Source organism: Centroberyx gerrardi, chromosome 7 (assembly GCF_048128805.1).
Source record: "Centroberyx gerrardi isolate f3 chromosome 7, fCenGer3.hap1.cur.20231027, whole genome shotgun sequence".
Classification (NCBI taxonomy): domain Eukaryota; kingdom Metazoa; phylum Chordata; class Actinopteri; order Beryciformes; family Berycidae; genus Centroberyx; species Centroberyx gerrardi.
Window position 1 is genome coordinate 10210877 of NC_136003.1, and position 22863 is coordinate 10233739.

General features: G+C 41.2%; 1 protein-coding gene across 1 annotated transcript; it reads left to right on the forward strand.

The window, feature by feature from the left end:
- The first annotated feature begins 846 nt into the window (after positions 1-846).
- Positions 847-22525, forward strand: LOC139913883 (zinc finger CCCH domain-containing protein 7B-like). Its single transcript, XM_078284507.1, has 23 exons — positions 847-947; positions 1846-1913; positions 2036-2072; positions 3036-3233; positions 3994-4152; positions 5287-5367; positions 5741-5800; positions 6099-6153; positions 6307-6527; positions 7103-7745; positions 8466-8527; positions 8619-8712; positions 9294-9455; positions 10004-10218; positions 10767-10867; positions 11014-11195; positions 15348-15433; positions 16417-16589; positions 17149-17254; positions 18007-18115; positions 18937-19079; positions 19206-19375; positions 19910-22525. Exons 2-23 carry the CDS (start codon positions 1855-1857, stop codon positions 20088-20090), a joined length of 3297 nt encoding a protein of 1098 aa, XP_078140633.1. The 5' UTR covers positions 847-947; positions 1846-1854; the 3' UTR covers positions 20091-22525.
- Positions 22526-22863: the final 338 nt, after the last annotated feature.

The following is a 22863-nucleotide window of genomic DNA, read 5'->3' on the forward strand; positions in this document are numbered from 1 at the left end:
ATAATAATAATAATAATACATTTCAGGCACAATAAAAGTATCACTGGTAATTTACTTTCTCTGTATTAAACATAAGCGGTGATGTAAAATGCCTAGCAAATGTTACACCTGTCTTCAGTAGGCTCCATGGTATCAATATGATATTTTTAATAAACTGAAACTATGACCATAATCATAGTGGTTGTGCCACATATATGAAATATCATTATTGTTAGTGGAGAGACATTGCTGTTGACATTGACAGCAATGCTGTTGACATTGACATCAAATAAAACAAAAAAAATGAAATCAAATTTGTTTAAAATGTATGTATTTATTAAAACATTTATATTAAAACATAAAAATGTATAGAACCATCAATAGCACATGGCAGAATAAAGGCTTTACTACGTTGTTGGGTCATTCGCGTGCTCGTAATTGCGATATTTCCGACAGCACTTCAAGGCAGTATTGACACACCTCCTGGTTCGACGACCACAGAGCCGAGGGTCATGGGATTTGTAGTTCAATAAGGTATTTTGGCACATCTAATGCGTTTGTGGTATTTTTGCGCAACTTAATGCTATTTATTTTACGGGAAATGGTTTTATATATGGGGAAATTATCAAATATGATTTTTTGACTTCACTTAGGCCAACAACTCACGAGTTCATATGTTTAATCTAAAAAAGGAATCTAACTTCATGTAGGACCCTGCGGCGCCGTTGAGTCACACGAACAAGCCTATGATGAGGCGGTGTGCAGATTTGATGTTGGTGCTGGGAATCGAAACTGAACAGCACCATCCTGTTAAAGTTAGCTGCCACCGAGGAGTCAGCACTTTTCTCTCTCATTGCTATCAGCGTAAACACTAGCTGTCAGCTATAGAAGTTTTCCGCCTCGCTGTTTCTTTTCCTGGGCGCAGTATGCAAACCTAAACTTTCCTTCAATTCAATGAACTTTATCAGGTAGGTGTGCCTGAACTGAACTTGGTTGACTCGCGCCATGATAGCGAGGGAACATACAGGGTCATGCATGCTGTGTCAGGGTCGACCCTGTTGTCTTGTGTGTATGTGTGTATATGTGTGTGTGTGTGTGTGTGTGTGTGTGTGTGTGTGTATGTGTGTGTGTGTCCAGACTGGCACCGAGTGAATACATGAATACAGCGGGCTCAGTCGTGTTTGACCAGCACACTACTGGCGACCATTACAGAGGGGCAGCTGCTGACTCAATTCATATTGGCACGAGAGGAAATGCCTGCCATCGAGAGACTTTAGTTGGCAGAATGTGCCAGATGTGGTTCAGTGTTTGGTTGCCTACAAAGTAGCGACCAAAACGGCTCCGACCTACCTGAACTCCCTCATTCAGGTCTACGCTCCCTCCCGCCTGGTGCTGCCACCACAACAAGGCCCTAAGTCTCTATCCAGACTCTTCTTTTGTGGTTCCTCGGTGGTGGAACGAGTTACCAAACTCCATTCGATCCGCAGAGTCCCTCTCAATCTTTAAGAAAAGGCTAAAGACCCAGCTCTTTAGTGAACACCTTCTCACCTGATGGACTGTGTAACCAAAACAAAAACTCTTTATCTGCCTCTATGCACTGCCTCGTAGCACCTATGTCCTGTTGGACCAGAACTCAGCTTTATGGCACTTACTCTCGTTCTCTCCTGACTAGAACCTTGCTTGTGTTGTATTAAAATCTCATGTGTACGTCGCTTTGGATAAAAGCGTCTGCCAAATGGGAAATTGTAATTGTTTTTTCCTTTCTCCTCTCAAAGAAAGAGTCAGCCATGTTTCACAGAGGCATTATCAACACTGCATCAGTTAGTCTGTATACTAACCCGCTTTGGTTTGTTTGTCTTCCCCCAGTGTAGAAAGATGGACTCTGCCAGACAAAAACGCAAGGAGGAGATACAGAGATCTCTGACATTCATACAGTGAGAAGAATTGCTTCTTTTTTTTAAATTGTGGTGACACTGAAAGAAAGACAAACCCATTGTGGCCCTGGCTTTATCACATTTGTTCCAACTAATCTGACTCCCTTCTCTGTGTGTCCCAGGTCGTCCCTGCCATATCCAGAGCCTGAAGGCTACGAGGTACCAGCTATTATACACACAACACTGTCTTGTCTATCTTGTCTCTTGACTTTTGGTCTTAATATTTCAAGGTTTTGTTCATCAGTTGTTTTGTCACGGTTAGTTGGTCATGATAACTTAGAAGTCCCAAGCCTCCCAAGGCGCTTCCTGTTATGTTCTCCAGTTTCCTCCCCCACACTCTATTTCTCCATCTTTCTTCATATTTTGCCTACTGGTAAAATCAAATGTGACTTAGTTCATGGACACTTTCTGTTCCTTTCAGTACCTTTAAACACTTGCCTGTATCTCCTCCTGGACTCGTCTCAGTGTGGAGTTAAAGACTGTAAATGTCTATGGGAGGTAGTGGACGAATATGGCTTAATTGCATCAATTATGCCATATATGGCTTAACCCCACCCCCGTTTAAAGGATGTGCAGTTTCACATCTGAATACCTGGGTGCATCCCAAAGCTCCAAAAATCGTAGTAGTAGTTTAAAATGTACCACTCATTTCCAGTTGTGGGGTAATTATGCCTACAGGTGTAAGGGGTTATGATATGTAGGATGGGCCTGAGTTTTAATGCCGATATCTCCCAAAAGAAATGTTGAAAGAATCAAATTTGTTTGGAATTGGTCCCACCAAGAAAATGTATTCACTAGTGTAGGTTGAGGAAACAGGTTCATCCATGAATGCATGTTAAGACTTCATAAATCTACTGTATAGTCTATGTTAATTATCAAATGAACATCGGCAGAAAGGCTGCACATGTGACATCATCACCTCATCAATAGCAGACATCCATTCTTGATGGAGTAGCAAATAAATTGTCCCAAACATCCTCCACTTTCCCGCTCCTCTGCTCCATTCCTCCCCTAGGTGAGGAAGAGTGGTAGTGAAGGAGGGGAGGAAAGAAAAGGAGGCGTGAAAAAGCTTTGGGACGCACCCCCCGCATCTCTTCTCCTTTCCCTGTCTCCTCTTCTCAGGACTTCCTGACCCAGTTAGTGTGCAACCTGCTTGAAGAGGGCAACGCCTCGTTCCGAGACAGAGATTGGGAGCGAGCGGCTAAAGACTTCAGTGAGGGGCTGAATGTCACTCGCTACGCTGCAGCGGAGCAAATCCAAGTCCCCGAAGCTCTGCTGGAGAGCCTGTATGTCAATCGGGCCTCTGCCTACCACAGCATGGTGAGACGCATTTGGTGTTGTGTGTTTCTGGGAAATCAGTTTAGCTGACACTGGTTCAGTTCATATTAAATCCTGGTGGAAGTTCAGTATCATGTTTCAGCCTGCTTCAAAGAACATAGAAATGTATCTATAATATCCAGTGACATGCTAGTCTGCTAGTCCACCTCAGTTTGTGTTACAGTTCAATTTGGCACCAACCGTAAAATTAGATTGTAAAAAAGTAGACAGGCATCAGAATAAACTGATGGAGAAGGAAAGGAAGAGAATAATTACTGGAGAGGCTCCAGAGAGAGAGAGAGAGAGAGAGAGAGAGAAAGCAAACCAATGCCATGCTTCCATGCACTTGTAATGCAGTCAATCATTTGTGCGCTGACCAAAGTGTGGGAAGGCAAAGAGAAAATGTAAATAAAAATGTGTGAGATTTGTAAGAAGCAGCTTTCTCCAAACTAAAGGTAGCTGTGGGTTGAAATGCAAAATAAATACATTTGGTGACTTGATAATGCCTTTGCTACGCACCTGACTAATTTCCTGGAAATTTGAACATAACAAAATACAATATAGATGTGGAAAAGTTTCCTAGTGGACATTTAAGTGGGTGAGATGTGCTTGAGGAGATGTATGAGTAGTAAACAGTAGCCTGGATCTGTAGCTGTAGTTTAAACGGCTGCAGTTTTGTTGTTAGCCTGCATATCAGTCACTTCATGCCCTTCTTTTGAACTCATTTCACCAACTTGCTCTGTCTCTCTCTGGTTTTCCTTAGGGGGAGTTTGAGCGCGGTGTGCAGGACTGCGACAGCGCACTGGAAGTGTGTAAGGAAATTCGCAGAGCGCTGTACAGGAAGGCCCTTTGTTTGAAGGAGCTGGGACAGTACAAGGAGGCCTACAACTGCACCACAGACTGTCTGCTCATCACACGGCTGGTAAAGCAGTGGGACAAGCTGGGAGTGTTGGCACTAAGAGGTCCAACAGGAGGCTAATAAGTTGGCAATTGAAGGGCCTAAATATAACTCTAACTACTATTTCTGTGCATTTACACTGGTTTGTACAGAAAGTGGGTGTAGGAAAAGTCATGGAGGGAAGCTGGGATTTCAGTGCTAAAACAGCAGTTAATTGGTGTGCAGTCACAACAACACAGTGCCTCCACAGGACATTGGTAACAGGTGGAGCTTTTAAAGTCAATGTAGTTTCACTCACTCCAGTCATGCAGACCCCCCCCCCCCCCCCCCCCCCCCCCAAACCCTCCCACTGAAAAAGCGCTAGCGCTCTAGTTCATGAGTTTAGACGCAGGTCAGTCCGGTCGACCTCAGGCTGCACTCCAACTCACAGGAAACTCTGACTATGTTCAGACAGCAGGCAAATCTGATTTATTTTTCAAATCTGGTCTTTAAGGCTGATTGTCCAAATTGTAATGCAATTTTCTGTCCAACAACTCTGGATGCTGCAACAAGCTGGTAACATGGACGTTTTCCCGTTCCTTATTCTGACTGTTGTCTAGTGGCGGTGCAGGACGGCTTCATGAGAGGAGGCACGAACCCTCTTAGTTTGTCCAGGCACTGCTGTTCTTCTCTGGCTCGTTCTTTTCCATGCTTGTTGTTCTCTGCCCTTCTTTTGGCAAACGGACCTGTGAGTTTAGAGTGAGGCAGAAATGAGAGACAAAACCTCTGTGAAATTCATCGTTGTGTGTATTACAAGCTTTTTCAAAATGGCTCAGGATTTTAAGTCTTCTAGTGTGTCCCCTAGCCTAGCAAGTTACCACCGGAGAGATAACCCTAACCCTTTGTTTGGCATCCGTTAAAATCCAAAATCTGTATTCTGAATGAGCTGGAGACGTGAGAGCGACTTGCGATTTAAGCAGGAATAGAGGGAGTAGCAGTCGTCTAAACAAAATGAGATAAAGGCACAGATGACCTTAATAGATCAGTTTCAAGTGTAAGATCGTAACAAGCAGGTGCACCACATGGCAAACCTCACACCCTCATTTCTTTTGTCTGTTGTTGTTATTTGTTGTTTGTTCTTGTCACAGGCTCATGGTTTTTATGTTTACCTCTTCCCAGGACAAGCAGGTGAATGAGCTGGCGCAGGAGCTGGCCGTCCATCTGGGACTGAAAAATCGAAAAGCCTACGTCAGCACAAAGGTTAGTAGAGAAGCAATTGTTGGTCGGATCTATTTCACCACCGCATGAAATGAACCATAAGCGGGATCCTGCATCGACAGCTGTAAACACACTCTGATAAACACTCTAGTTTGAAATGGACGTATATGAAAACACAGACTTGTGGTTTCTCATGGTCGATGGATGTTTGGGTCAGATCTTCTTCTCCGGGTTTGTTAAGGCGAAAGCAGTACAGATGTCAAGTACAGTGAAAATACTAGGCAATACGTTAAAGAATCCACTCAGGGTTCAGTCTGGTCAAAGGTCACACAGTGCAGACAAACTTGTCCTTATTTTGTGCTCTCTGGTGTGTCCTTTATTTCTGATATCGAGTGCGTTATCTCGTCTTTCCCAGGAAGAGCCTGTTACTGCGAGAGCGGTCCGTAATGGAAACATGACTGCTCAAGCTGTGAAGGCAAGTACAACAACATCATTATTCCTCACCATCATAGATGAAAAAATAAAGAGATTTCATAAGGACTCCCTAATCACAAAGTATACTATCAGATTTGTACAAAAAGACATTTTAATGTTTGCATTGAAAAACCTTTCAGCTGCAAATATATTAAATATTAAGTATGCAAATTTCTTCTGCAGATATATTTTTATGTGTCTAAATATTGAGAAAGGAGGCCCCTAGCTCATAATGTAGATACTCTTTATTTGTGTGCACGATAATATCCCAAATCCTTTTTCTTTCTTCTCACCTCCAGGTGTCAGGTGCTTATGTAGGAAATGGCCTGAATCCTTTGAGTGGCGTTGCACCAGGTTTGAATTCTTCACCAACTATAGCTTTAAATTTTATCACAATAGCCATACAGATGATTGGGCTATTCAAAAATATACAAAATCAATTAAAATAATTAAAATCTAAACAAAATTCCTATTGCTCTGGTTTTCTTCCTTCCTGCTTCTCTTTAGTCGGCTTTCCCAGCATGCCTCAGTCCTCCATACAAATCAGTTTCAGCTCCATGACCTTGCCTTCTCCCTATGGTGCTCATGGCTCCTCCGCACCTCTTAGCTGCCACCAACCAGCCGCCCTCTCAGTGCCTGACCCGGACGCCCTGGAGGACTCCGAGCTGATGGGAGAGGACTTAGACAGCCTGCTAGACTGCTTTCCTAATGAGCCAGAGCCCACTGAGGTGAGATGTGTGTGTGTGTGTGTGTGTGTGTGTGTGTGTGTGTGTGTGTGTTTGTGTGTTTGTGTCCTTGCAGTCCAGTAAATCATTGATAATGGATGAAAATGACCTTGGCTGTACAGGGTTAGGCCTGGAAAATCTAAAAAAGCATATAAAGTGAAATTGATAATTTCCGGGTCTTGAAAAGTTGGGGAATTGCACAAAAACTATGGGAACAGTACGGAAAGATGTTGTTTTAAGTCCAGATACACAGCTGACTGTTCATAATGTGTAGCTGTAGACCGTCATTTTCACTTATTACATTTCACATTTATTCTAGATTGATATAACCTTGTTGACACTCACATTGTCCAGCCGCTGTCAGCAGCATACATCAGCATACAGCAAACAATTAAACCCCCACCAAAAGCTTCAAATCCAGTCAAGAAATTTAGGCCCAGAAAAAGTCTGCGAATTTTAAACGAAAAATATATAGAAACCCTAGAGCTACCATAATAGCTTATTTCAGTCTCCCTCTCTTTCTCCTTTTTTCTATTCCACCCTTCTTCACTCATTTGATTCTTCTCCATGCCTTCCAGACCGACATCCAGGCAGCGTTCCCCAACCCCAGCTGCAAATCCACTTGTGCGCCTGCCGTCCCCTCCGTCCCCTCCGTCCTGCCCGCCCCGACGCCCCAGCTCCCCCCGGCCTTCTTCAACTCGGCCGTCAGCCAGCTCAACTCTCTGGACACCTTCTCCGCCTCAGGTGGCAGGGCGGGTCCCAAGGCCTCCACCCTGGATGCCCTGGACGCCCTCTCCACCTCAGACGGGCTGGATGCTTTAGATAGCTTCTCCTCGGGCCTCGGAGGCAACGCCGGTGCTCCAAAATTAGGACTGAGCACCGCATTGAACACAGCGGCACAGAATACCCTTGATGGCCTCGATTCTCTGGACGACCTCTTGGATTCACCGCTAAGTGCCGGCGCCGGGCAGGACGGACCCAGAGGAAAACCGGACTCAGAGGAAAAGTCCCTCAATGATTGCCTAGATGCCCTGGAGAGCGTCTCCATATCTGGCCGTAGCGGAGATGTCCCTAAAATTGGTGTGAACACTCTGAAACCGCTGGACTCCCTCGACGCCCTGGACTCGTTCCACGCAGTGAAGGGCGTCAAGGCTTCAGCTTTGCCAGCAGTCGCTATCGGGGGAGGAGGCCTTGACTCACTCTCTGACTTCGGCTTTCCTGGTGATTAAATATTTTTTTATGATTTATATTACTATTTGGCAAGGCAGGAGAATAACTTTTGTCACAATAGCTGATGGATTCTAAAAAAATACCAGGCTATGTGGACTAAGGACATAGGTTTTATTTCAACTTTGATGCGGAACAGATCAAATGTGGATCAAACTCAGGGCAGCAAATCACACTGAAATACTATGCCCATGGTTGTAGCCTAAATACAACTCAGTTTTCCCTTACTTCATTAGCAAGATTGAAACAAGAGATACACATTTACATGAGAAAAGTATGCAGGTATGAAAGAGAGAGTGAGGAGAATTATCGGTCAGTGTGAAACATTAAGACATTGCTAAACTGAACCGCTGATCTAAAGGCCAACCATAAATCTAAATATTGTCGTTGTCGGGTGAAAACCTCATAATTCCTCTGTGGGTTGAGAAAATTCTACGACCCTTGGGCTTATGAAATCATCAAGCTAAAACCAAGGCTGCTTTTCTTGGCTCCTGAAATGTTGACATTTGAGAGATACAAGGTTTTCACCCGACGACAGTGAAATGAAACATGGCAGTCAAATTTGTTGTTCAAGGAGTTTCAAACAACTCGGGGAAGGGCTCCATTTTATTTTTATTTTTTTATGGGAAAGGAGTGTTTACGCTTATGACCAAAGGCAACCACAGAATGTGCTTCAGTAAAACTCAACTGTGCTTTCTCCTCGTTGCTCTTCAGGTGTCACGCCCTCTCACAGCGCCGCTGCCCCAGCCGTACATTCGGCCAAGAATAACTACAAAGTAAGATTTATTCTCAAGCTTGTATTATCAGCTGTTTACGTTTGTCTTGTCAGCATTAACTAAAAATCTGATTCTTACCATGGCCATGAAGGAGAAGAATAACCAAGTGACCAGTGCAGTCTGTAACCCCCTGTCCTCCACCCACGACTTCATGCAGGCCTGCTCTGCCTGTTTCCCCCGGGAAGGTATGTTAGCAGATGAGACTTTGAGCGAAGTTCAGTACACTAAACTGTTGTCCAGTAAGAAACTGATCCATATACTTCTTAGCTGGTATTGACTTTACTGCCAGACAGGTTTTCATATCCGTCTGTCTTCCCTATACTGGATATACTTTATGGAGGAACTTGTGGTTTTATCTGCATCCTGCACCCCTCCTTTAAATCAGGCAGAAAGGGCAAAAAGGGAAGCAAAACGTCAAGCCATTGAAAGGCCAACCTCAATGCAAAATTCAATCCGGTGTACTTCAGTGAGGTATAGTGAGGTAAAGTGTCTGGCAAGGTTAAAATAGTACATTTGTATGACGTTCACAAGTTTACACCTTCAGCAACAGCAAATAAACGTACTTTTACTAGTTGGTAATTCCTTTCTATCTCTGTAGCTGTGATGCTTTGCGGCCTCAATCACATTTTTCTTTATGTCATCCACCATCCCCATTTTTCCCCCTATTTAAAAAAATATTAATCTCCTCCTTGCTTTGTTCACTCTTTCTGTCTCTCTCTCTGTCTCTTTCAAACCTTGCTTTTCCCCTTCCCTCTTCGATTTCCAGGTCGAGGGATATATACTTACGTTCACAAGCCAGACCTCGTCCACAGCTGCAAGCGGGACATCCTGTTGTGCAGGAGAAAGGCAGGTTTCACTTTGGAGTGGACCAGAGTGCGACGCATTCCTAGCTGGAACTCTTTTTCTGGGCCATTTAAGCTTTGCACGGGTAAGGATGCTAAAATCAGATGGTTGGGTGATATCAGACTGGGAGGGTTAATGGACATGGACTGAGAAGAAATAAAGCATACTATGATATTAATACAATTATATTATTAATACAAATGAATATATACACAATAAGTAAAGCTTAATTTCTTCCACAGAAGTACTGTGGACCTCCTTAATTCCTTTAATCCTTTAATCATGTGACCATTTCAGTATCATCGTTCCTGGATTGGATTGTTTCCGAGGAGGCAGTTTGAGTGTACAGTTCTTGATAGGACTTGCTGATTTTGTTACTCAACTTACCCTGTTTACATTTACCCATGTGAGTAAGGCAACTGTCTATCGCCATGATTTATCAGGAACAATCAAGGCGGAAAGTGTCATTGGTCCAGGTAACGATGAATTCAGCAGCCTGAATGACAGCCATGCCAGTCCCCCGAATTACTGGAAATTCAAATGGCCTTGTAGTTAAAGAGGGAATAAAAATGCAAACAAAATTCAATCATGTACATTGGAGAGACAGAATTTTGTTTGCTCTCATTCGTCCAGAGCTGTTGAAGTCCGGCGATCTGGGCCTGTGTAAGTTCGGGGAGAAGTGCACCTTTGCCTTCAACCAGCTTGAGATAGACGTTTGGACGGAAGAGAGGAAAGGAACCCTGGATAGAATCTTGCTGTTTGAACCGGCAGCCGTCAGACTGGATCCTATACTTAGTGTCGTACGGCTTCTGCAAGAGCACAAGGGCATGTTCATGTTCCTCTGTCAGGTTAGTACGCATATATGTACGCACACACACAAAATACAGTAGAAGCTCACATATCTTAACTATTACGGAATGACTTGTTAAATGTTAGGTTATTGGAAACACTTAAAAATGACCAATTGCCCAAGTTTCTTCAAAATATGAAGCATGTATGGATACCCTCTAAAACACCATGTACAGTCTCTTTTTAAAATGCTTTTATAACTGATAGTTTTGATGCATGTATGTATATGTACTTAATCAGTCTATCCATTGAGCAATTGAAAAATGATTAATCAGTCGATGCATATTTTGTTATTAGGCCCATATAAACAAGGTTTTTCTTAATCTGTTGACATTACTTTTATCTAGTAACAGAATAGCGAAGGCAGTCTTCCTCTCAATCTTTCAATCTGTCTTTTCTTTCTTTGTTTTGGTTTCTCTCTCTGTCTCTCTCTCTCTGACTCCTCCTTTCCTGTCCTGTCCTGTCCTCTCTCTCTCTCTCTCTCTCTCTCTCTCTCTCTCTCTCTCTCTCTCTCTCTCTCTCTCTCTCTCTCTCTCTCACCCCACAGGAGTGCTATGACAGTAAACCAAGGATCATCAGTAAGCGCTGCAGAGACAACCGCGCCATCTGCTCTAACCCGCACGCTCGCCACACTTTCGATGCCAATAAGTGAGTTATTAGCTCTCATTTCATTCACTCACTCATAAGCTAACTCTCTCTTTCTTTCTCTCTCTCTCTCTCTCACGCACACACACACACACACACACACACACACACACACACACACACACTAATGCCTGTTCTGTGCCCGTCAGGTGCTTGGCATATGTGGTGATGACCACCACTGTGAACTACAGTAAGATCCGCCCGCTGAACGACCCGTGCCACTTGGATTTGTGCCGACAAGCCATCCGCTACGGCTGCCAGAGAGAGGACAACTGCCACTATGCCCACTCCGTCATAGAGCTCAAAACCTGGAGGCTGCAGGAAAACACAGGTACAGTCTGTCAGACACAAGCACGTACTGTAAGTGATGACTTTTGAGGTTATTGGTTTGCACATGTAAAAATGATAAAACACAAAGCAGAGAAAAGGAATTGCAGATTATGCAGGTGAAGTGGCAAACCCCCAAGGTGCTTATACAAACAGTTTGTTTTTTTATGAATAATTGTCCAAATGTAAATGACAATGCATAATACTGTAAAAAAAAGATAAAAATGAGTCAACTTGTTGAATAATCCAAATATCTTTAAACAATTATGTTTGACATACTGGGGACCATTTGAAATTAAAGACAACTGAACCACCTACCACTGAATTTGAATAGCGTTGAAACTATGCCACTGTTATTCTTAAAGGTCCAGTGAGAATTGCATTTCTCAATTTCATGATATAATTTAACAAAGGACATGTTAAAGTAAAGTTGCCCAAATTATTATAACTGTCAGCATTGTAGAAATGTGACTAACACCCTTTCAAAACTCTCCTTCTGGTTGTCAACAGTTTAAATGATGTCACCTACACCCAGGTTTTAATGAATGCCCTGATTGGTCGACACTATGCATAGTTAATGATATTCTCCATAGTCTGTCAGTCTCTGTCAGTAAAATCTCTGTGCCTCTGTTGTTGCTGGGTGCTGAAGTTCCAACACTGGATATTTGTTCCCCAAAGATAGAAATATTGTCTGCAGTGGAATGTTCGGCTCTCACTGTACCATCTAGCCATCAAAAACTGGAAAAAAATGACGCTCATTATGTTAGAAAACAACATCAAACTTGAGTAAAAATCATTGCACTGGATCTTTAAACCTTAAAGATACTTTGGTCCATACTAGTGAATGATAACTACTCACTCTCCTATTGCTAGAAGCGAAAAGAGAGGAGTCATGTCCCCTAATTTGTCATGACACACTGTTGTAAAGCTCCACAGAGAATAAAGAAGGAGTTATGGTGGAAAGAGACACTCAAACATGTCTGCTCCAGTGGACACAAAGCTTTATTGGAGCATATGTAAGGGAGAAGTCATTCCCTCACAGAGCTTTTACTCTACATATGTGGTGACTGTGAAGTGATCGACTTCCATAAGATTAGCACATGACCATCAGAAACATGGGTACATGACTAACAGAGAAAACAATTGCGTTCTTTCATAAGTATCTTTTAGCAGTGCAACTATCCATCAGCAGCACAGACCTCAAGGCCACAGCTCCTCCACTCACATGCTGTTGATCAGAGTTGGCTATACAATTGTAGCATAATTCGGTTAGTAGTTTTCCACTGAGTCACGCTGAATCTGGTTACCCAGCTTTAGAGCGTTCTTCGATTGTCTGTCTTATGTTTTAGGATCCTGCTTCCACAACAGAAAACGTGATTGTGACAGTATTCAGGATGATATTTGGGGGATCAGGGTACATATTCTATCAGAATGAATAGAACAACTCACTGCGAGGGTCGCAGAGTGTCTATTCTCAAAGTGACTTTGTGTTGTATTTTTATTTGTTATAGAACAGCTAACTTTAATCAATATTAGATCATAGCTCTGTAGCCATGGTTCATGGGCTATATTACCATTACATAAATAAAATATAATATTTGACTTACAATTAAAATATTTCCCTCCAATATTAGGGTGTTTTGGAGGTAGAATTTTGACCTACTAGTATGTCACTAGTAGGTCTTGTGCCTCCAAAAATGAACAGAAAGCGAAAGTTGCCATCTATCTCCATGTTGCAACCTTTTAGAGTTTATTCCTGTAATCTTTCAAATAAAAGTTGTAGTGAATTGGGACACTTTGAATGGCTGTAATCGACTCCTGTCCATTTTGCTCTTGCCAGACGGAACTATTGTTCATGAAACTAAAGTACATCGATAGTGAAACAAATAAGCATAGAGATCTGGTTGGCTGGCTGTCGATGGTTAATGACTGTGAAAAGTTGAGCTGTGGCCAACTTTTCTCGGCCAACAAGCCTCTGTTTTTTTTTTTTTTTTTTAGCATTTTTGCCACAGTAGAACAAGACAAGAAACATTGGGGGGAAAGAGGGGGGTGACAAATGACAAAGGTCAAAGGCCAGATTTGAACCCAGGATGTTGCAATTACACGGTCTGTGCCTTAGCCAGCTGAGCCCAGGATGCTCCGGCTGACAAGCTGGTTGAGCCTCCGCACATCGGCCAAGTTTCCCTGGCCGCTCGGCTCTGTAGGAGATGACTGGACTTCGGTGACTTGTTGATCGTGTTGCTTGCTGTGTGGAAGCGCGGTAAAATTAATTCAGATGTGAAATTTAGCAATTTCAGCCTGCACATGGACAGTGTTTCCTCTGCATTCATACAGCTGCATTTATCCAAGTCCATGTATCATATGTGCGGTCTAGAAACAGGTTGGACTCAAGGTGTCTTTGGAGACTGAAATTGTCTTTACCCATTATGCAAGTTTTATATACAAAGGACTGGGTATGCATACTACAATAATAATACTGACTTATTCATATACCACATTTCTACAAGTTTATGTAGTGCTTCACAATCAAGACAAACCAAGACACAGAAACAAGGTGAGACAGGAAAAGATGATGACAGCAGACCAAACAAAGACAGCCACAGGGGAGGGGGTTGGGATACGGTCGCTGGTTAGGATGGGTGAGGTTATACTTACAAACCCATATAGCAGAGAAAAGGAGAAAACAAAAAGCTAAGGAGAACAGCACTGAAAAACCTAAATGACATTAAATATGACAACATACATAAAAACGGTGTGTATCTAGAATAAAGCAGAGTGAGCATTAGTCTCCAGTATGTCAAACATGATCGTTTTACTGCCCAGTTGTCTGTGAAGGGAACCCATGAGGAGAAGCAGAGGTTCAAGAGGTTACAGGAAGAATCAGAGCCAATGGAGAAGTGCGGTATTGACATAAAGAAGTGTTGTGGTGTGGCGACCTTTGACACAGCAGGTCGAGTAAGAAGCAATAAGAGCAGAATGCAGGGTCAGTGATGGGTCAGAGGCCTTCAAGTGACTTCAAATAGGATCAATAAACGTTTTAGGGAATTAGATAAGTAGATAGTTACTCAAAGGCCCATTGCCAAAGGCGATAGTTGTAAAAAAAAAACAGCATTTTGATATCAAACATGACTACCTGAACTACATGAGAAGATGAAGAAATTGAATAATGCGAAAAAAAAACTATTGTATATAACATCACAAATGCATACAAAACAAGAAATCGACATTAGAGCCAAATGCAATGTGATACCCAAAGGTTCCATGAGTCTGTATCAAAGATTTCTTAGGATTTTGGGCATCTCAGACGTTCTGGCACCTCAGGGATAACCAGAAACAGGGATGCGTACTGGTGTTTTATGGTTGTTTGACAGGCCTGGTCCTTAAGGAATGGAAATGGGGTGATTTACCTTAAGGTTGTTGCCCTTTCTTTACGTTCCCACAGTTTTCCCCCCACACTGCTGGCCTTCCATTGAGAGAGATCACAGAAAAGATGCAAAGGGGATTTCCCTGTAGGATGACAGGCTGCGTCCACAGTGACATACATAGATAATCAACTATAATCAGGACTTGAATTTTCATTAAATGTATCGTTTTTGAAAAGACCTTAAATTCTACCCTTTCTTATTCTCTTTGTGAATAATTACTTTCCCCGGAGTCTTGGAGACTTAATGCACTGAGCGGATCAACACAGCAAATCTATGACAGCATCTTCATACATGCATGGTTTAATTAGTTGGACACTATACTCCTGCTTGTATTATTGTTTATCCAGGGAAGCCTCACAGAAACTATCAAGTTATATTCAAATAAGAGACTTATTTAAAACAAGACAAGTGCTGGAACTGATAATGAGGATAAGACGGGGAGTGGACCCAGGTCCCAAAACTAATTCTGTCGTTTCCCTGCTGCTACTAATATATTTTAGGAGGAGATTCAGTGTCTCTGGTTTCTTGCTGTTAGAGAGAGTTGTTTATGTTCACAAATACTAACTGGATTGGCTTAAATCGTCGGAGTAACATGAATTCTTAAAATAAGTATTGCCCTTTAACATTCTACGCTGAAACCAGAAGGTGGCAGTAGCCTGTAGTGTTTCTCTTGTTTATCTCTCTGTGTGTGTGTGTGTGTGTGTGTGTGTGTGTGTGTGTGTAATCTACAGGTATCACCCCTGACGAGATTGTGAAGGAATCTATAAAATATTATGGGAAGCAGGAACACAACTCAACCAAACAGAAAGTGAATAAAGTAAGAAAAGAATTAATGACTTCCGCAATATTTCAGAAATAACATTTTATTTGCCATGATATTCCTCTGGCATGATTTGTTCTTGAACTTCTCTTGTGTAGTATAGTTTTCTTTCTCTGTCTTTCTATTTCTCTCTTACTGAAATTCTGTTTTACTCTGTTTAGAAAATGTGGATGATATCTCAAGAGTCTAGTCCACTGTAAAAATCCAATCCGTAAATTGCTTTGTTAATGTTTTGATAACACTTTACAATAAGGGTACATTAATGAAGGGTTAGTTAATGCTTAACTAACCCTTAATTAACAGTTAACTAATGTGTCTGGTAATAATTTACTAATGGTGTTCATGTTAACTAAGGTATTAATTTATACATTATTTAATAGTTTGTAAGGATGACTATTAAATAATGTATAAATTAATACCTTAGTTAACATGAACACCATTAGTAAATGATTACCAGACACATTAGTTAACTGTTAATTAAGGGTTAGTTAATGCTTATTAAGCATTAACTAACCCTTAATTAATGTACCCTTATTGTAAAGTGTTACCAATGTTTTTATTCACCGATTTCTTCACTTTCAGTAATTTACAGACCTTTTGATACAAGGACTGTAAGTATGGGGCATAAACATGAGTTTAAGTGTGTTATGCTAGCAGAAATGTATTTTCCATTTGCAAGTCAAAAATATATGTGAATATACCCGAATATTCTAATTCTGCATTAGGGCTTTAAAGTGATAATCTGTTAGATTCTTGTTTTGTTGATTTTGGTGACATCATTGTTGCTCAGCGCTCATTGCTGTGGTGTTTCTGCACTGCTCTTCCCAGAGATCACCTGTCAATCAAACAGTGTGTCCAGTACTGTGACGTCTTTTTCCAGTTATGCTTCTATTTATTTCAAACAAGCCGCCGGATAAAGAAAAGTAAAAGTAAATGAATGACCATGACTATTATCTCCATTGTCTTTCAATACAATGCAGTCCCTTTCTGCTGGAGTTGTTGGAGGTGGTGCTAACAAACCAAGAGGAGGAGGAGGAGGAGGGAAGAGTCTGAACATGAAGATGAAGTTCGCCTGCGCTCAGTGCTGGCGGGACGGCCTGATCAGTGAGCCAGACAAAGCCCTGAAGTACTGCACAGCCAGGGCCAGGCACATGTGAGCAACACCCCCACCTCAATAATGTATTTGCAATAATGGATAACATTTATTTAATAAGTTCTATTTCTTGAAAAGTTTGGGAATCGCATAAGGTGTCTATAAAGGTATGGAAACATTACCCAGCTAACTTCAGCATAGATCCTACTGAATAAAAATAATGAAAAGAAAATCAGGCTTGGAAAAAGTATGGAATTTTGAAATGGAAAATGTGTAGAAATGTGTATTTGTTATAGTGTATATAGTAATATGTTTAACAACTTTACAAGTTTATTTATGTCCACATATAAAATTGATAAAATATAAGAAGAGCAGACAAAAAAATGCTTAAAAGATTAAAATTAAGAGATTAACAAAAACCCCAAGAGCCTTGTAAAAACTTCTTGGCTCAAGACAAAGACAAAAATCAAAATGACACAAATCTGAATTGGACAACAAAACCAGCTTCACTGGATAAACCTGGCAGGCAGAGCACAGTATGAACCTGGCAAAAGCATAAAACTGAAGGATTTGAATCTAATTTTCTGTATCTGTCCCCCGTCTCTGTCTTCGTCTGCAGCTGGATCAAAGAGCGACGGGTTCTGCTGGTGAAGTCCTTGGAAAGGAACAAGTGGGTTCAGGTCCGAGCTCCGCCATTCGCCAAGAACTACCCTCTGCAGTATGATGTAGGTTTGCTTCCCTGGCTCTTTATCCATTTTTAAACAAGTAGTTCCAACCAGGCAGTCTGATTCATCAGTCGCCTTCCAGCACTGCTGATAATTCCCATAAAGCTCAGCTAGACTGGAAGGAGCTGGTCAGCAGTCTTTTATGTACCACTGTATTGTGTGTGTGCTGTCTACACATGATCTGTTAAACATTGTATAAAAGCCATGATACCCTTGAGACTGTGATTATGAGTACTTTGGTGTTAAAGGTCTATCATATTTATAATAATATATTTATGTAGAGTTTAGGTCTATGAAGGATAAAAAAAAAGATAATATCATCAGCAAGGTAAGAAATATAAAAGCAAGGCAGAAATAATTAAAGGGAGGTCAAAAACAATAATAAAATGTCATTAAATAGAAGCAAGTCTATAAAATTAAAAATCAGTCCTGAATTTAACAGGTAACAAATATAAAGATGCTAAACTCAGGTTGTGTTTTTGCTCCAGTAAGAATCCCAGCTGCTGCATTTTGTACAAGTTGAAGATAAGAGAGGGACTTTTGACTGAGGCAGGAGTACAGACAGTTGCAAACAAAAATGTTGCATTTCAAAACTAAAGCACAAAATCTTCTTTTTTTTTTCATTCATTCCAACTTTCAGTAATATGTAGAGTAAATGTTTTGTTTCTTCCCATTGTTGTCCCATGCTTCCTTACTCCTCTTTCTCTTTTCTTATGGATCTTGCGGCCGCAATATCTGTTTTGTCCTTGCAGATATGTACTCAGATTTTGAAGAAAAAGAAATGTACCTACACCGGGAACTGTACCTTTGCTCACAGCCAGGAGGAGAAGGAGCTGTGGACGTACATGAAGAATAATGACCGTGAGTTAACATGCTGCTGTTAAAGGATAAGGCTGGTATTTTTTAATGCATTGCTTACCGTCAACAAATCCTATGAAAATAACAAAATCAACAATGCGTTTGCTCTACTCCCGTTACTTTCTGACTTCCCACGTACCGCTTTTAGCCATCAACCCGGAAGTCATTGGCTCCAATTGTAAGCTAAAAACCTTGAAATATAGCTCACAAAGACATAGTTTACATTTTAAAAATCGCTAACTGTTACCACGAAAAGTCAGACTGTTGTAGTTATTACCAAATCAAATTCAAATGGGAACAAATTCTTCATTACGCCGGGGACTATTTTCAGTGTTACAGAACTACTTTCCTGAGATCGCAAACGTGTTTACAGCCGGCTTATTAAGTTGTTTGAGGAAAAAGTCGGCCGGCCCGGTGCATCGTGATGATGAAATATGCTGCACAGAGCAACCGCATGGCTCTTTCACGTGTTTTTAATCGTTTTTTTAATACAATGGAGTTCTATGGCTGCTGGGACATGGCTGCATTGGGCACCGGCTACATGGACGAGACTTGTTGGCAAAACAAAATCATTGCTGATTTTGTTATTTTCATAGGATTTGTTGACGGTAAGCAATGCATTAAAAAACACCGGCCTTATCCTTTAACTCAAATCACCCTGCGATACACAGTTCCTATGACACATGATGGAAACCACATGAGGTGGTCACACTGGTTTAAAAACAGCTGCTGGCGATGTATCTTGCCATATATCTGCCAATATATGTAGTTCACTGTCATTTCACATCCTCCTGGTGACATCAGTTTTAAATCTGTGCCTGCAGTGAGTGACATGCAGCAGATATATGACATGTGGCTGTCCTTAAGCGGCCACAACCGCCAATCGGATGGAGCCCTGCTCACCCAGACCGTTGCATTGGCTGAGGAGAAATGCATCGTCATGCCAACTGACTACGCTGACCCTATGGTGGGTAGACGCAGTTTGAATAAGCGAGTAATTCTGCACCATTTGTTGTTGTTGTTTATGATAGAATCTCTTGTAATTTTAAGCAAAATGCTGATGATGCTGATGGTCATTATGTTTGTGTTTTAGATCGGCTTCCACTGCCGCCTGTGTGGGAGACACAGTAACAGCGAGCGTCAGTGGCAGCAGCACATCTCCTCTGAGAAGCACAAGGACCGTGTGTTCAGCTGTGAGGGGGAAGAGGAGACTCTGACCTGGAGCTACCGCTTCCCCGGCCCGTGCTTCGAGATCTGCCCTAAGTAAGAGACTACCTGTCTGTCAGGGTTGGGGTCAGTTTACCTTGAAGTCAGTCAATGCAAAATGGAAATTGATGCTACAATCCATTGTTTGGTTTATTGAGCATTGGACAGTTGCCGGTTCAAATCCCAGGACTAGCTAGGAATTCTCATTCAGACTAACCCTAACTAATGTGCTGTATTGCATTGATTAAGTGAATTCCCCAATGTAATTACAACAGCTAACATGGTTATCCAATCACTGTAGGTCCTCTGTGTCCATTCTTATAAATCATTCGTAAATCATTTTCCACATTAGAATCGGCAGACTTCTATCATAAAGTGCCAGCGGAGTGATGATTACGAGCCGTCAATGTTTAACATGGTCCAGTATTGTTACTTATAATTAATTAGATACTAAATAATTAATTCCAACCAATTGGGTCGTCCCACACCATCAAAATATACTTCACACTCTTATTATGTTGAGAATAAAAATGAAAGATGTTTAAACTATATAAAGATTGCCAAATTTGACATGATGGTATGGATTGACAGGTTGGATAGCGGATGTGCTGAAGGTGCGAGCTGCGACTTCGCCCACAGCGCTGAGGAGCTGCAGGAGTGGCTGGAGAGGCGGGACTTCCTGAGAAGGAAGCTGGCCAAAGCCAGGGGGGACATGCTCATCATGCCTGACGAGTTTGACTTTGGGAAGTACAACTTTCTACTACAGGATTAAAAACAATGTTTTTCTGAAAAATTTGTAATTGCCAACTTTCTGAAGCATTTTTTTGGTGGTAACCATTACATTAGCACTTATGTCTTTTACGAAGTTTGCTAATCCCAATTCCTCGGGAATGGAAATTGAACTGTCACATGCTCAAACTAACAATGCATACAGTTTGCCAAAGGAACACTTGACATATGAAACACATGCATTTTCATTCCAAAACATGCCATATAGTTTAAAGCATAAGTTCAGCGATTTTGGACCTATATGTAATTTGTCTCTTACATACCTGCAGTACTTGGAGTCAGCTGTCAGTTGAAACAATGAGCTCCGTTGCCTCTTGATGCTCACAATGAGTCCAAATGGGGTTTGTCAAAATATCTCCAAAAAAGCCAGTCTGTGAAAACGATATGGCAACCAACTGACATATTTCTATCTACAGCCCACAAGCTGCAGCACCGTACCATTTCCACTCAGTGGATCATCTTCTACCAAACTCTACTGTTTGCAATCTGACCGGCCACAAAACTAGATCACTCTGCCAGTAACACACTTTCACCCCACAGCAGTCTGTGCTGCAGCAGAGAAAAATAGTTCCATGATTTCCTGATTAGTGAAAAAGTGTGTAATGGTGGAATTGGGTCATGTTTACTCTCGACTCCATGTGGAGCCTACAAATGGCTTTTTTGGAGATATTTTGACAAACCCTGCATGGACTCATTGTTAGCAGCAAGAGGCAACAGGAGCTCAGGAGTCAGTATTATCTGTGGGTCCAAGTACTACAGGTACCTAAGAGACAAATTACATATACTGTAGGTCCAAAATTACTGAACTTATCCTTTAATATGTTAAATGTTTTGTCATCTATCGACACTGACATTACAACTGTTGTGCACAGTGTATGGAGAATATTTTCACATAGCTGCTTATTTTGTTCATGTCTGTTCAGTTAAAACATCAATAAGGATGTCTCAAGATTCATTAAGACTGCACTGTACAAGTGCTATGATGAGAAATCTGACAAGGTATAAAGAAGAAAGAGCCAAGTTGGCAATGGTGTGAGAAACACTTGGACTACATTCATCACAGGATGTTAATGCATGTTAACTATACATACATATACAGCCTTTGGTGGTCATCTGCATGCACATATTACATAGACATATTACAGTCACACAAAGTTTGGTTAAAGCAAGATTGTTTTGTTTCCCCCCTCTGTATTTGTATCCAGTTTGTGCTCGGTGGGTTATGATCAAGAGCTTTCATGGCATAGTTTACTCAACTACAGTAAAGGTGAAGTAACTCAGGCCGAGCTTAAAGACAGCTGAACCACAAATCCAATCAAATAAATGTTGATAAATGCAATAATTAACATGGAGACGATGTTCAAGGCCTTAACCAATGCTGCTGTGTACTAAGTAAGTACGCGCCACAACCAGACATTTCTCAAAGTTCAATACAAATAATGAAGATACTCATGTTCAATTGATATTGGCACTCGCATAAAGGCATATAATGTGTTTTTGATGGTATGATTTGACTCTGTATCATTATTGAGAGCGTGCTCATAAGCAAATGTTATTTGTCATTGAAAATGTTCAGTATTATGACTGTCAGTCCCTTTACATGAGCAGTGTTGATGCAATCAGAGAAAACTTCATGCCAACAATTTAGTCCGTTACTTTGATTTAATGTGAGAGGACACTTTTACCACATAAACAACTATTTGCCATCAATGTCATCCTCACTAAGAGGAAAAACATCTCAATCGAGTGTTTTGAACTCTCCGTTCTTTCTGTTTTAATAAACAGAGAGGAATGGCCTTGCAGCTTCAGATAGTGAAAAGACGTTGCTATGGCGAGTTGTCAGCCTGTGACGACTTACAAGGTTCACTTCTTAAGTTTTAATGGCTCACAATTAATGTCAAGTGAATGGCGTGGTGGTCTACCTCATTAGTACTTACATAAAAGTGCCCATAGTTTATACTCCCACACAGGATAGTCATTGTGATTATCATACTAAGATATGAAGTGATCTCCAATACAACTAGGTTCAGGCTATCTTTATTTGTAATACTTATACATGTCCTTATACAAGAAAATATAAAGGATGCTCTTTGATTTCTCTGTTGGTTTTGATGCCAAAGCAGTACCTAAGTCCAGACTGAGGCAGTAGATTGAGGTTGTGTTTAGATGCAACCTCAGAAACTCAAAGGCAGACGGGTACAAGGATTCTGAATTTTAGAAATGCATCAATTATCGTTTTTTTTCCCTCTCAAACGTGGAAAGTTCAACAGACTAGATAGAAGATTGTTTAATTTCATTTCATTCAGCAAAATGACTAATCACTGTTGTGAATATCCAGATTGGAGAGAGTGGAGGATTTTGTTCTTTTTGTGAATTTTCATCCAAATTGTACATTTTTAGCAGAATAAAACTATTTTTTGAGACGACAAGCTTACTAGTTCTATTGTTTTTTTCTTCATGTTAGGAATTTCCTTGTTATGTCTGAATCAGAGGGTTAAAGCAGATAAACTGTAATATAGTAACATGGTTGTAACTAAGCAGGCTGTACTTGTAACAAAGCAGTATTATGATTCTTAAGACTAAAAATTGAACAGAATGTAGAATATTATTGTGTGCTTATGAGCCTACAGTACAAAGCCTTGCAAACATCTGAGGATGCCTGATGTTTTATGCATGTTAGACATTGACCTACGGATGTTTTATTCTCCAGGCGATATTGGTTGGACCAATACGAAGTGTTACTTTACTTATTTTAC

Bases quoted from the DNA above. Each gene is read 5' to 3' on its own strand.
- LOC139913883 (XM_078284507.1), top strand. From the start codon at position 1,855: ATGGACTCTGCCAGACAAAAACGCAAGGAGGAGATACAGAGATCTCTG. The intron at 5,801-6,098 runs GCAAGTACAACA...TCTCACCTCCAG, and splicing joins TGACTGCTCAAGCTGTGAAG to GTGTCAGGTGCTTATGTAGG. The intron at 15,434-16,416 runs GTAAGAAAAGAA...AATACAATGCAG, and splicing joins CCAAACAGAAAGTGAATAAA to TCCCTTTCTGCTGGAGTTGT.